This window comes from Lissotriton vulgaris, chromosome 7 (assembly GCF_964263255.1).
Source record: "Lissotriton vulgaris chromosome 7, aLisVul1.2, whole genome shotgun sequence".
Lineage (NCBI taxonomy): Eukaryota > Metazoa > Chordata > Amphibia > Caudata > Salamandridae > Lissotriton > Lissotriton vulgaris.
Genome location: NC_141695.1, coordinates 78,698,592 through 78,714,252, shown reverse-complemented (window position 1 = coordinate 78,714,252; position 15,661 = coordinate 78,698,592). Strand labels below are relative to the sequence as shown.

General features: G+C 39.9%; 1 protein-coding gene across 1 annotated transcript in view; it reads right to left on the bottom strand.

The window, feature by feature from the left end:
• The window catches only part of LOC147700820 (putative DBH-like monooxygenase protein 2), a 125,393-nt gene extending 117,985 nt beyond the window's left edge, over positions 1-7,408 (bottom strand). Inside the window, exon 1 of the mRNA XM_086929741.1 lies at positions 7,066-7,408. Coding sequence (XP_086785867.1) covers positions 7,066-7,359 — 294 coding nt within the window. The 5' untranslated portion in view covers positions 7,360-7,408. The remainder of the gene's footprint in view (positions 1-7,065) is intronic.
• Positions 7,409-15,661: the final 8,253 nt, after the last annotated feature.

The window sequence follows — 15,661 nt, the reverse complement described above, 5'->3', positions numbered from 1 at the left end:
GACACTCGTGGATTTATATATATATATATATATATATATATAAATATATATATATATATATACATATGGTGTTGACTCTGCTTCACTGAACTGTCTCACACTCCATTCAGATACGATCGAAAACAGTACGTGGAAACATCCTATGTTTTTCACTATCTGAATACTTTTATTTTATATATTCACATCAAGTGCATCTTACAGTTCCATATAGCCTTTGTGTTTCAGCTGTAGCCTTCCACAGGCCCATAGAGACCTGTGCACAATTATCCTTTTAAAATACACCCACCTCCTGCCATCACCACGTTAAAGTCTAATTTACAATTATTAGGAATACAACTGTGTACATTTTTCATTGAATCTTGATATTGCACTTATTTACAGGAATTTTAAACACCAAGTTTGAAAATAAATACCACTTAAAATATAAAAAGGGACTAAAATATAAAAAGGGACTATACTATGAAGATGTACAGTGAAATACAGTTAGCGAAAGCACTCAAATTTGGTATAATGTTGGATTCTTTCATGTATGATTAATTTAAATAGATCCATCAAATAACTCAATTAAAGTGTAGTCAAAAAAAGGGAACAGATAATTGGTGATGTAAACAATTCATTTCCTAATCTTTTTTTAAAGGTCCAACAATTGTTCATTCTAGCTTGTATGGTCAATTCAAGTTCATCAATTGAATTCAATAGAACTTAATTAACTATTGAACATTAAACAGATATCCCAATTACTGCATTAGTCTATTTTGACTTCCAGTACCTGTCCCTTAAATTCTTAATCTGTTGTTTAACCATTTTTAATCCTGCTACTGTTCATTTTCTAAACACTCCCATCTGAACAGCATATAACAACACTTCAATTCAATTCAATCTTAGCTTTATTCGATTTCAGTATAAAAATCATAAAAGCAACAACAGTACATAAAAATACATCAGTACATGTCATCAAAATTACTTATGTTACAATAAAATCAAGTCTATGAAATAAATCAGCTAATCATTTTAGAGTGAAATAATGAGTCAAATTGGTTAGATGTGGAGATGATACGGCCACTCGATACAAGACCGCTCCTTCCCATCAAAAGGTTGCTCTCTGCTTTTTGACATTTGGGCGGGACATATAATGATCTAGGGTAAAAGTCACTTATGCCCTTGATAGATATAGGACCATCTCCTTATTGTGGCTGCCAGGATTGGAGAAATGGAACAACGTGTTTAGATCTGAATTTGGTAAGTACCAAGTCGCCTGCTATATCCTTAGGAAGAGTTCCTAGCCAACCCATCATTCTGACATTTAGTATGGTGCCATAGATGTTGGGTGGTAGGGGTCTATTTTTGGTTAGCCAAAACACAACCTTGTTTCTTAGGTCCAGATGACTTTCATGTTTCCCCTTTATAAGTTCTGGTACTCCCGAGAGGACACACACAATAGTAGCAGCCTCTGGAGGTAAGTGTAGATGCTCGGTTTTAAATAACATATTATCATGAGTAACCGCGTTTCCTTTATGTGATATCAATTCTCTGTTTGGCCCTACTCTAGGATAAGAACTCTGTACAGTTGAGGCAGGAGGATTAAACGTTTTCAGATGTGGGGTTGCTAGTTGGTTGCGGGAGGTCTTGCTTTGTGTGGAGGTTTCAGACGTTTCTATGGGGGCTGGGTGCTGTGGCTGAGTGGGTACTGCCATAATTTTTACAAGTAATGAATTGGCCTTGATTGCTTCTTCAACACCTGTGAGCCTGTCCCCTAAACTTGCCATCTTATCAATCAGCGGGGATAATATAGACTTAATCATATTTTCAATCGAGGCCATTAAAGAAGCATGGATAGGGGCATTCGATATGGCATTGCTAGGAGTGTTGTACGATAGAGGGTTTGGGTTTAGTTTTTGATGTTTGGCCTGACTCCCCAATTGTTTAGCCCCATCTCTCTTCCTTTTAACAATAGTGATCTGAGGGGTAACTGCAGATAGCGATTTTTCTATTGGTCGTGTTAAAAGGGGAGTATCCTGTATTCTATGGGTTGGTTGAAGTTGACTGTTAGACCAGGGAGTAGTTGTTGCTATAGCACAGATAGGGGTAGTCATTTGTACATTGTATGATTCCACAGGAGCATACGTAGATTTGCACATTATGTTTAGTTCATCCAGTAGTGATATATTTTGAGCAACATTGGCGGTCTGTGAGGGAGAGCACATAGTGGGAAGGCTTTTCATGACTGGGGATCGCTCTATTCTCTCTAGTTCTCTGGCAATGGGGAGCGTTACCCTCTTTATGTAATGATCCATCGTTCCCCTGTGTTCAGGGGAACGATGGATCATTACATAAAGAGGGTAACGCTGGGAGGAGATTATTCTGGTATCCCCCTTGCAGGTCATATCAGCATCATCTGCACAAAAATAGGACAGTTCAACAACTCCACTATGGTGACAAATGGGAAGGACCTATGAGAAAGCGGGGGGCAGGCAAAGAGTATCAGTACCTTTGTTATTTTTTCCTCCTCACTTGGAACAGATCCAAGGGGAATGGCCCCGTCCCGGCCTCCTCTGGCCTCTGATGGCCGCAGATTGCCCCGCCCTTGTCCCGGGCTTCTCCGGGGCGCGTCCCCGCTCGTGTCCCACGCTGTGGACCCTTAGCTCTGTAATAACGGATCGGTGAGAGGGTGGGCGGTCTCGTGCACAGGTGGGGCATGCACGGACTCCTGGGAGTTGGAGTACCATGCTCGTGTGCTCCCGACCCTGCAGCCACCAGCAGACAGCAGTTTGCACTATCCAGTGTGTGCTCCCGATGGCCCAATGTGCTCCCGGTGTCAGCAGCCCCCTGGGACTTCCAAAGATGCTCCGGTGATATGGGAATCGAAGCGGGACCCACTTACATTTTTAAATCTTTTCCAATTATGTAGTCTTCATTCTATATTCTACCCAACATTTGTCGATTGTTCACCTTTAGCTAACTCCATCAGAAACCATCCAACAGTGAATTTTTTTTGTTTAAAAAAAAGTGCATTGGGCTTCATACGTAAACTTGTTAACCATTGTTTGCACATTCTCCATGTGTATATAAATGACACGGTCAGTAACATTAGTGATGACATCACTAATGACCTCTCAAATATCATCTCAAATGATATTATTCATGACATCACACATTGCATCTCAAATGGCGTCACTCATGACATCATCCACAGATCGACTACTACACCATACAACATCTTATACCCCCACTCCCACTCTCATACAAGCAATGACAAACCCATTCACAGATGCATACAGTTACTCATACATGTCATGTACTCACTCATCCATACAGCAATCCACACATCAACTGAACCACACGCTACTAATGCAACCGCTTACTCACATCTACAGCCAATTATGCACATACTGACTGATCAATACAGGCATTCATACATCTAATAATACACACATATGGATTAAGCCACCCATACAGCTACTCAGACAGCTGTTTACTTTGCCATATACTCAACCATACACCTACCCACTTACCCATACAGTTCTTCCCACTCCCACACATTTACTCATGGTTACACATGAACCCACTTACCTATTAAGTTAGTGAAGCAAATACATACTCTCCAACACATCCTCTCTATTACAATCACTAACTCACCCATACAGTCCCTCACACACCCATTCACTCACCCATAAAAATCACATACCCACGTACCTACCCATATACCCTTTTACACACACATTTGTGCACTCAGCCAGTCATGTACCCTCTCACTATCCTGTACATACATTTACATATCTTCTCCCATTCAGCAACTCATGTAACCTCTCATTTAACATTTACAGACACTGATACACCCTCACACCCATACATTCACTTGTTCACCCTTTCGTTCAACAGTACAGTCACTTATAAACCCACTCACTCATAGAGGTACTCACACAACCACTCACACACATTAACACAACCACTCACTCATCCATACAGAAACTGACACACACACTCTCTCATATTTAGACTCTCACATACCCACTCAAGCTTCTGATTACCACTTACTCACCCACTCACATTAGCATAGAGGTACTCCAACAGCCACTTATCTTAGTATATATGTTTACTAGAGAAATACATTTAAAAAACACTCACTGGATGATATCATACACATACTCCCACCCCCATACAACCTCTTGTTTATGAAATTAAACAGCCACACAACCCCCTACATACTTATTCACAGTTATTCCAGTACTCAGTCAAGCATGTACTCCTCTATAGAGCCCATTTACTTCTCTATAGAAACACATCCACTTACTCATTCATACAGCCACTCACACACTATCTCACTCACCCACACAGCAATTCACACGCCAACCTATATCCAGATACAACTGCACACGCTGATACAAACAGGCATACATACAATGACACTGTCATTCTCAATATATCTGTTAGAAGTAGTAGTACAAGGGAATTTTTGCACATGTATTTTGTATATTTATAATTGACAAATAGAAAGTTATGAACTTTTGGTATTTATAAAATTTGTATATATTTGAAAATGTTGTTTTTAAATCAGCTTACTGTATTCTTGGTATGCTTTTATGGCTGTAGATTTTACAAAAAATAAAGCTGATTTGACTGGACTAAAAAACCCTTAGCCCTAAAAGTGCTACACACAACTATAAATAAAAAGTTGTTTTATCCCCAAAACAGTATTCATGTTTCAAGTTTCATGTCTATTTATTTATGATTTCGGAACTCAAATGAGATCCACATAAAATATTGTCAAGATAAATACAATTACATACAGTCATAGATAAAATACAGAATAAAATTGACATTTCCAACCTTTTAATATATAGTTAAGAAACTTTTGAAAAAGTTACAATTTTTATACCAGAACATTTCATTGGGGGGGTTATAAATGGCATCTGAAAAAGAGGTGGCAGAGAAGATGCTTAATTGGAGACAAATAGGCCTCAACCACTTGCGCCTAAGCACAAGTAGGGCCAGGCACACAAAAAGAACATGGGTAATATCCTGAGTTGAATTGTTACAAAGATTACATAAGGCTGAGGAGCCGTACCATCTAGACAAAAGAGTATTCAAAGGAAGTAGGTCCTGCCTCAATAAAAACAAGAATCGCCGTACACCATGAGGGAGGTTCCAGGTGACATATGATTGGGCTTTTCTCATTAGGCAGGAATCAATGGCCATAGAGACGCCTTTCTTCAAGGTATGTGCTTCCCTATCCATCCTAAAGCTTAATTCCCAAGAGGCCAACTTCAAGATGGACTTCAGCTGATATGCAGATAGGGTAAAGAAAACTGATTCATCAAGTTGCAAAAGATCAACCGCAGTTCTAAAGTTTTTTACAATTAAATGTTCTTTAAAATTTCCTAACAACTCAGTTTTTATAAGATATCTTAGGGTACCCGGATCTCCCCCTGCAAGATTATAAACCCAGCGCACTATCCCCACTAAGCCCTGGACCCAACTACTACGTAGGCTTAATTCCAGTCTAAAGGCAGCTGTAGAGCACGCTGTATTAACCGTGGTTAGACTACGCAAAATGTTGCCTTCCGTAGTAATTAAGAAGCCCCAGATTTTTATATCAAGTATTTCCATACCATAAAGTAGTGATGCTGGAATTTTAGCACAATATACCTTTAACAAAATAGCGAAGTGCCTTCTACCAGTAGCCTTATAGAGTGAAAGTAGACTTTTACCTTGGACAATTGCTTTCCGGGTGTTGTTTGCTATGTGAGCCTTAAAACAGTATTCACATCTGAACCCTTTTTAAAAAATGTAATTTAATGTATTTTGCATTTACTAATTTAAAATTTTCTTTCATTTTAGCATAGACTAGATTACTATTAACTACTAATTGATACGTTATAATGTGTTTTTATTTTTAAAATATGTATATTTATATGTTTATAAATATCTATCTATCTGTAAAAATATCCTATATACACTTGTTGTCGCTCCGTGTGAGGGTTCCTAAGAAAAACTGTTGACTCCTGAGCTTGTATTTTTCTTAAACAAACTAAGCACTGTTGTGTCCCCAAAGCAAAAGCAAGACTGTTTAATTCTGAAGCCTGCTTACATCTATACAACTGTGGCTGTATCACGTTAAACTAACGCAGTGAGTTCTAAGTTTAGACTCAGTCCCTGCCGCTGTTTTGGGCTGAGTGATGTCTTGGGTAGCTGAGGAGTTGGAGCAGCGCTATTTTACCACCTAGACATTGGTTAATGACACAGGAAGTTTCAATGCAAATACTTATTTTTGCTGGAAAATTTAGCACCATGTGTCGACATATGTTGCAGTAATGAGCAGATCCTAACACAATAACATGCAGAAAGCAATATAACAGCACTTTCATAATTGGACACATCACAACAAAACAGTGAAAGCAGAAGGATATTTAAAAACGGTGGCAGAATATGACAAAATCGCATTGCAATAATGCAGCACAAAAGCATAGCAGCACAAAGAACAAGGTAAGTGCTCAGGTACTCTTAACATTTAAGAAAAATGTTAAAAGCTTATCGCTTTAGAAGGAACATGAAAGATCTCAATTTTACATTTTAGTTCAGTTTTCTTGAACAACTACTATCTTATTTATTTTCACAATCATGCATACTTAGTCAACCTTAAAGAGGTGTGGCGCAATGGCCAGGGTGGCTGAATACGGAACCTAGAGGCTCACTGTTCAATCGCTGGCAGCAGGTTAGCCAAGCACCATGTGACTCTGCGTAATAGCTCACTTAATCTTCCCAATGTCCCCCAACGCCTTGATACCCTTGGGTAATTGTTTGCACTTTTCAAATACTGGTATATTAATATTATTAGTATTTAATCAAGGGTTACCTCCACCACTCCTTCTTTCTCCAACTACTGCTACATCCACTCTTTTCCTCACTGACAATACCTGTCCTCTATTCTGAACTTCACACAACTGTTTGAAAGGGGCATCGTCTAAAAAGAGGTGAGCTATTCCTAAGAGGAGGATCCACCATCATTTTTAAGATTTGGTCCCACAAAACCACCAGCTTATTTCCCCTAGGAATTGGTGCACTTACTCCAAAATAGGTAGTTTGATTCGGCCACACTCCACCAATCGCAATGTCTGCCCCAATCATGCCTCCGCTGGGGCTGAGTCCGAACCCGATCCATCCGAGTGTCGGTGCTACCAGCTGGAATGTGATCGTCTCGGCGGCCTTGTTTAAGCCCCAGCTAACAACCACTGTACCTTCGCGGTTCATGGCCTTTGAGAATCTCAGATCCTCCATCTGACCGGCAGCCAGAGACAGCAAAGAAAGAAAATATAGTACTTGGCGGCTCATGTTTAATGAATTGGACCACCAATGGCCCATAGAATATCAGAAAGTACAGACCAGCAGCTTGTTGTAAGAGTCCTTCACTGAGGATCTCAGAGCATGCACCTCTTATTTATCACCCACTCTTGGAATGAAGTTCTATAGTCCAACCCACAGTATTTTTAAGACAACCCAGCTTCAATAGAAAACATGCAAAATTAATTAAGTTGAACCAGATGAGGTCATAATCAGATGGAGCAGCAACCTGCCAGGAGGGTGGCTGCTTTGCAATTTTGGTGCAGTAAACTGCCTATGCCTCAACGCTTATCATTTGACATTACTGTCTAACTGGTTGGCTGGCATTGTAGCAATCTTCTGCTGTGCATAAATTTGGCACCTGAACACAGTGCAACGTACTGTCATTACTACTGTTAGCTTTTTATTTGCTGTTATTTTATTAAGACAAAATATACAAATACCTTGCCTTTATTGCCTTTCTTTGCAATAAATTGCCTCCATTTTTTGTAGACAATTGCTAGGGAGCACAAGGAAGATGGTGTGTCTGCATAGGATCTCCCAGGTAAGTGAGGAAATGTAAACAACAACACTAAATTTAGTGGAAAATCTTAGATTTTCCAAAGGATATTATTTGTGTGCCTGAGGCTTGGACTGAATCTACTAGATTGAGAATGTATCTTCTGTAAACTGGGTGACACAGACCACCTACACACATTTGAGCAGGTGGTATTGGAATTTGTTGTGATATTCTTTTGCTCTCATATACATATGTTGAACTTTAGTTTGTGAGTTTGATTAAAGCTGCAGGAAGTCATCAAATTAGGCAGCAGTGATTTGATTAGTAGTGTTATATAGTATTTTTCATTTTTGTCACAAGTATTTCAAAGAATAGAGTTTTACTACACATTTATATATAACTAAGTTTTCTTATAGGTGATGTTTCATTCAGTACAGCTGATACATTTCACCAGAACTGGGACAAACATTTTTGCCTGATCGATAGTTTTATCCACTGTGACCTCTTCACATGAATAAACTAATTATAATTCCAACCATCCATCCAGAATCACACCCATATATTCTTCATCCTAGATTAATGCATTCCTCTATACATGTCATCATATAAACATCCACCCATGTATCCAACGCTATACACACCCACACAATCATCAATCAATTAATCCATCAATCCAGTAATCACAATTGTTGCTTGAACCTGTATGTGTATCTTTAAATGTGTGTGCATGTGTGGTACATTTATCCCGCATTGTGGCAATGTGGGAGTAGAGCCCAATAATTTCACAAAACAACAATATTTCAGATCACCTTAAATTAATTCAAATTACCTCAAATTGTGCCACTCAAACAACATTGATATAGACGTAAATACATCACTATTCTCACAATGGGGGAATACCAAGTAACATCAGTAAATCGGTGAATAAATGAAGTCACTGATTAACAAAGTTTTACTCCATGGGAAATGTTAAAGAATGTAGAAAAAGATAGTACAGAATAATTAGTTGTCATGAATATAATGCAATACAGATTACATAGCTAGAATTATCACATAGTCGCAAAAATACAGCAAAAGCAATAAAGCATTATTGAGAACTAAGCCTGAATGGTAAATTAGGAAAACTTGTGCACTCTGATGGTAATCCACAACATCTCTGGGTAAATGGCATGAGCATCACCTTCCACATCCCCACCTCACACCTCTTCTCAGCAAACCTTCAGCTCTCCACTGCCGACGCTCCCTCCATCCAAGGAGCCAAATCTGGTGGCCACGCCTTCACGTACCTATCTACTGTTGCCTGGAACATACTCCTCCTTCACATTAGGGCCACCAGTTCAGTCTTAGAATTCAGGCAGAAACTGACAACTTGATTCTTCACATAGGAACGAGACAGATTGGAAGTAACACTCCTCATCAGCATCAGGATACCCTCCCGGGTGGGAAGTGAGCTTTAAATGTGCACATAACATAACATAACACGCTCCTTTCCTCACAATCCTAGGCTTTCCCAATCATGAAATATGAGGTTTGCATTTTGATTTCTTGCCTTCTTTCCTTGTTTGCCTTCTTTCTTTCTTTCTTTCTTTCTTTCTTTCTTTCTTTCTTTCTTTCTTTCTTTCTTTCTTTCTTTCTTTCTTTCTTTCTTTCTTTCTTCCTTTCTTTCTTTCTTTCTTCCTTTCGTCCTTTCCTTGTTTCTTTCTCTCTTTCTTTCTTTCTTTCTTCCCTTTTGCATTCCTTCCTCTCCTTTTTACCTACATCCTTTCTTTCCTTTTTCCCTTCCTTCGTTCTTCCCTTCCTTCCTGTTGTTGTCCTACGTACTTCTTTTTTTCTCATCCTTCATTCTTTATTTTTTTGCCCTTTGTACTTTTTTACCTTTCAGGCTTTCTTGCCTTCTTTCTTGAAGTAAGCGATACAAAAGGGGATGATGGACGGAGGGTTTGAGAAAATCAAACACTCACCCCCAATCAACTGATCTGGGTTTAATCCATCACCATTCTTTAGCTCACTCCGCCACCCCAGTTTTGACATGGCCATACGCATGGGAACAGTCCAGTCCGAACTGCCAAGCCATATCTTCCCTGGACCATAAACAAGCATCCTGGGACAGGTTTCGGATACATAATCCTTATCAGCCAGGCTATATTGAATCCAGTGAAAAAGTGAGCAAGAGACTCACGTCTGAGCATACCCTCCCACACTTAGGGCGAACAAAGCGATACAAAAGGGGATGATGGACGGAGTGTTTAAGCAAATCAAACACTCACCCCCAGTCAACTGATCTGGGTTTAATCCATCACCATTCTCTAGCTCACTCCACCACACCAATTCAGACATGGCCATATGCAAATTAGTCTGACCCTGTGCCTCATGGGAACAGTCCAGCCCGAACTGCCAAGCCATATCTTCCCTGGACCAGAAACAAGCATCCAGGATTTTTGCATTTGTCACCCGAGTGGGATGGGTCTGCTCAGACGTGAGTCCCATGCTCTCCACACCACTGGAGTCAAGCTATCCTGGCGGAAGATGGCTGATAGCCAGAAACCGGTCTTGGGATGCTTGATTCCGGTCCAGGAAAGACATGGCTAGGCAGTTCGGGCTGGACTGTTCCCATGGATTTAGGCCCAGATCTCTGTACTGGGGTGAATGTATGACATTATTCTGCATTCTGTCCATCAACTGTTATTTTTGCATTCTTTCTTGAAGTAGACTCTCACTGACAATGGCATGCCAATTCCTTTTTTAGGTCTGTGTTAGACAAGACCTTTTGACTTTTTGTATTTATAACATAGTTACTTATAGGGCTTTTATTGTGTCATTCATAATTTTCTTTTCCATCTGTATTGAGGGGCTTTACCATGAGCTACACCATGCTGTTCTTTCACAAGGAACACATCCACACACAAGGTAGTTCTCTTCATTGTCAGATGTACCATGGTAATGTGTACTTTCTTGAGAATATAAAACAATGTTGCTTTTAGCCAATGTTTTTCTTTCGACTTAATTGGGGCCTAGCACCTTCCCGAATTATACAATTTAAAAAAAAAACATGTCAAAGCAAAAAAAGAATTACAGAAAGTCTGGTGGCCCACGCAGACCTATTTAGTTTGCCACTGCTTGTTTTTCTTCAAAAGCATTCGCCCTCTCCTTAAAGGCACTGGTTTAAAAAAAGCCGGGACATGCAGGGAATGTGGATGCAGAGAATGAAATGTGCTTTCTATCACAGTAGTCAACCCTATAATTTGTAGTCACTTGCAGAGGGATGCAAAATACCTCCTGACTCATACATATTAATGTCGCTCGAGGTAGTGGCCTTATGCCAACGTGCATTTTTCAGTGCTACTGCTAAGGAAATCAGTCACATGTCAAAATGAAAAGCAGCTCAGAAACTAGTCAGTCTGGGATAAACGCCTGCTAGTTCACACCCTGTCCTTTCTACAATAAGCGATTAGCACTTAGAATGCAATGTACTTCCTCAAAAGGAAACCTAAAGGCAGAATCAGACCAACATGTATAACTGGGGGACTAGATTTCACCCAGGCTGATCTGCCAAAATGCATCTGGAACTGTTAAGTGAATGAGCCTCTTTGCTATAGAAAGCCATGCAGCAGTAAAAGTCAATAGACCGTGCGACTCATGGCTGTTGTAAACTGCTTATATTATCCGTGCATGTGTGTTTATTAGTCTGATGTGATGTTTAACATTTTATTTAGGTCAACCTCTGTATGCATGGTGCGAGAATGTGCTCAGGGACAGGATGCTTTAAGGGCTCCTTCTGGCGAGGCCCGCCTTTGGTCTCATTACTGGTCGGTGTTCATTCTGGAAATTGATAGCCAGGGGCAAAAAGCCCATACCTCTTTGTGCCTCCTTTGTGGGCACTCCAGGCTGCAAACCACCCTGCTGTCAGGAACATCAATCTACAAAAAGGCTATGGGGCCGAATCACAGAACTAACTTCAGACAAAATCCTGAACTTACTACTTTTGGTATTCACAGAAGTTAGAATTTTGTCTTAAGTTTGTCTTAAGATAGACGTAAGACAGACTTAAGACAAATTTAAGACAAGATCCTAACTTAAGTCTGTGTCAGACTGAGTCTGGAGAACAGCCTACAGTGGACACAGGGAAAGAGAATCAGCCCAAACCTGTTCCGAAATCATAGAATGTGCAAGGGACACTGACCCACTTTCAACCCAGTTACAAGCTCTCCTTGACCAAGGAAGGAAGTACACTGCAGAGGACCCGGAACTGCTGTGCCACCAGATAAAGGGTCTGCTAGACAGCCAACTGGGGCCTAATGTTGCTGGAAAGAGCTGATCCTCTGACAGAAGCACCTTTTAACCAACATGCTGCTGACAGAGAGCCTACTAGCCGTGCTTAAGTGTGAGTTAACTGAAACACCAGAGCAGCTGTGACTCCTTGTCATTGCTGCCACTGAGTGTGAAGCTCCTAAGGGATTGTACTTGGCCCTGTTTTGTAGAGCCATAGCAGATGCACCTCAAGACATCAGATGAAAAGGACCCCAGCCCCACAGCTGACACCCTTTATCCCCTGCTTTCCATGTTCCCCCTCAGACCTGGGCTGGCATTTGGAAATACTCAATTAGATAATGAATGAATTGATGATTGTGTGGGTGTATATGGGTGAGTAGGACTGCTTATAATTGTGGGAAGGTCGGTAGGATGATGGGTGTAGTTAGATAGCTGGATCTGCACAACTATAGGTTCATGGATGAATAATGGATGACAATTTTTGGAAGGTTGTATATTAGATGCATGGATACGCATGGATGGATGTGTAAATGGTGTCAATAGCTGTCTGGATAGAAGGATAATTAAAAGTGTACATAGGTAAGTAACTGAGAATACATGGATGGATGGGAATGTGAATTCATGTACATACAGAGCAGTGTATGGCTCTCGGATGAAGAAAGTATGGGTGTAGTTAAATGGATAGATAGGTGAAGGTGAAGCACATGCGAGGAACTGCCATTAGGTTATTGACTCATGGTTAGTATATCCTTAGTATGATCTAAGTATATAAGCTCTTGTTAGTGTGATGTGGTATCTTACTTGGGGGCAGCCTGATCCTAGTCATTTCATGATGGCCAAAATGTCATTTTAGAGGTGTTAACCAGACAGAAAAGGTCTGTGAGGGTATTTTAATTTGACAGACAACACTAGGAGGGGGGTCAGGAGTTAGCATTGAAGACAAAGAAAGTGCAGACCAGCTTCTTGTAGGATGTTTTCATGAAAGAAGTCACAGAGTAGAAAACAATTCAATAATACTATGGGGACCACATAGGTTGTGTGGAAATTCCCATTTATCTGTAATACTGATCTGGATCCAGACTGCAACCATACTTCTGTGGTGCACGGAGAAATTAGATATAGTCTGATGTATCACAGGATAAACAATATAGCAGCAGGACCCTCGCAATTGTAGCACTCTTTGAGGTGACTACTCCGGCAGCCCGTAGGCACGAATGAATGAGAAAGGCAATAGCCCTGGGCTGGTGACAAGCAGAAAATATTGTGTTTTCTCTTTCTTTTTGGTTAGTTGTAGTTGAGGAGAGTTGCTATCACTAAAATGTGAAATGTACTTTCTTGACATCAGTCCTAGCAAAGAACAGTTATTGCTTTTTAACATCTGAGAGGTCCATGGGATGCAGATGTGTCACTGTGCTAAAAACTAAATAAGACAATGGTTTTTAACTGTTTGTTAATTTGAAGGGTAGGAATACCACGTATGCTTATGTTAAGTTAGAAGTTACTCAAACTAAGTTGAGTATCCAAAGTGCTTGCAAAGTCTTTACATAAGCAAGGTATATATTGCCCTGCTTCGAAATGTGCACATTATTTTTATTCAAATAAAGTTAATTGGTAGAAGCAAAATTATATGACATTTCAGAAAGTGAATATACACATAATAGTCCAGAATCAATGGGGAATCCTAATACTCTAAATGTATAAACTACAGTAAGTACTTTGTATTTTATGGCTTTGGTCAGTGTTTTATGCCACAACTGCAACACAACTGGACAAGACAATGGAACTACTTTTATTTTGAAAAAACAAGAAGTTAGCAACTCAAGAAAGGTATTGTCTATCTCAAATTGGGACACAAAGAAACATATGTGAAGAAAAAAAATAATTGACATAGTAAATATTGCCTAGAGCAATATAAGAATGCAAACAAATCACAGAATTTGATGTGAGAGTATGTGTAAATGTTTTCCTGCATGCAGTGTATGCCAGGACCCAGCAGGCAGTAAACCACCCCAGAATCCACTGTGCTATTAAAAATCTGACACTACAAAAAACAAAGTGAGTCCGGCAGGGCAAGGCTGCACCTGAAATACACTACAGCATAGCCGAGAAGCGGAAAATTGTTGCAGAGGAAGTCCCTACACAGTTTCTCACTTGTAAAGGTCATCAGGACAGATATTCCTGAAAGAAAATGTGTGTAAATGTCTTGGAGTTGAAACTAAGACTAACAAGTCTTTTCCCCCTATGGTTTGTACTGTTTATATGCGGTTAGGAAGCCACCTGAGATCATCTCAGTTATAAACATAACTACATTCCTCATATTAGAAAATTTATTGATTACTTTAAAGATATTATATTTCTATTTTTCTTTTGTTAGAGGATATTTATTGACTTATTTTTTGCCTCAGTGTTTATGTCTGTTTCTCCAATTTAATTTATTAAATCATTTTTTATGGTATGCAGTCATATATTGTTTTATTTTGTTTTTTTGGCGGGCTGTTGGGTTTGCTGGTAGTAGAGTCAGACTTTTTCTATATGTTTAATTAAAATGTTAATTGATTAATGTACGAATTACCTAAATTAATTAAATAATGACATATTTAATTATTATACATTTGTATTTGTAATGTTTTGGATTTGAATTTGTGTTTGTATTAGTAGTATATTTTCTAAATATTCGTAATAATTGATAGTTCGATTTGTGTATGTTATTTTTTATTGGAAGGGTGTGGGTTTTGTAGGGTGGGAAGAGTTTCTAAATATTTAAGCTTCGTATTTGTAATTGATTTTTTTATATTAATTTACTAATTAATTACTTTTATTAATTATTTAAGGTGTATAGGGAAATTAAAGAACATAAGGTGAAGCACTCAAGACCTCTGCCAGGGATTTCTGGTCCCTAGTGGTTAGAGTGGAGAAAAGGTGGCCGAACTGCCCTGGTCATAATAGAGTGGTCGGGAGACCGCCACCGCTGCACCCCCATGAGTCGGGTGGTTCATGGAGCACCAGGCTCAAATTGAGTCCCTTAGTACTTTTATGGTAAACTGTTTACTCTATACATTTATGTTTCTGCTTCAAACAAATGTAAAACATTTTATATATTAGTGAAATGAGAATGATGAGAAAAAGTGGCACAGACATAGCAGACCCCATTCAAGCCCGTCCCGGCCCCCACTACCAACCAAGAATGTATTTGATGGGTGACACAACCCAAACACCCAGTAGCTACGTCTTGCCCATCCCACCTGGGCCTAATCGTTCTTCCTGGGAAATCATGAGTATGGTCACCCACCACTTAGGGGTTGATTAGGAAGGCGGGTAGATCGCCACTGCCGGCCCAATGGTGGTAATCCGCCCGCCATCGCATCCCGATTTACCCCCTTTCATATTATAATGGCTGGGTATTGCGGCGGATGCAAAGTTAGTCAGCCGCTTTTGCGCCGGTCGGCAATAGTTCCGATTGCCGGTCCGGCAGATTTGGGCCACAATATGGTGGCAGTGCCTAGCAGGCACCGCTATCCTTATTATGATGTGGGGAAATCAAGGCCTTTCTATGGA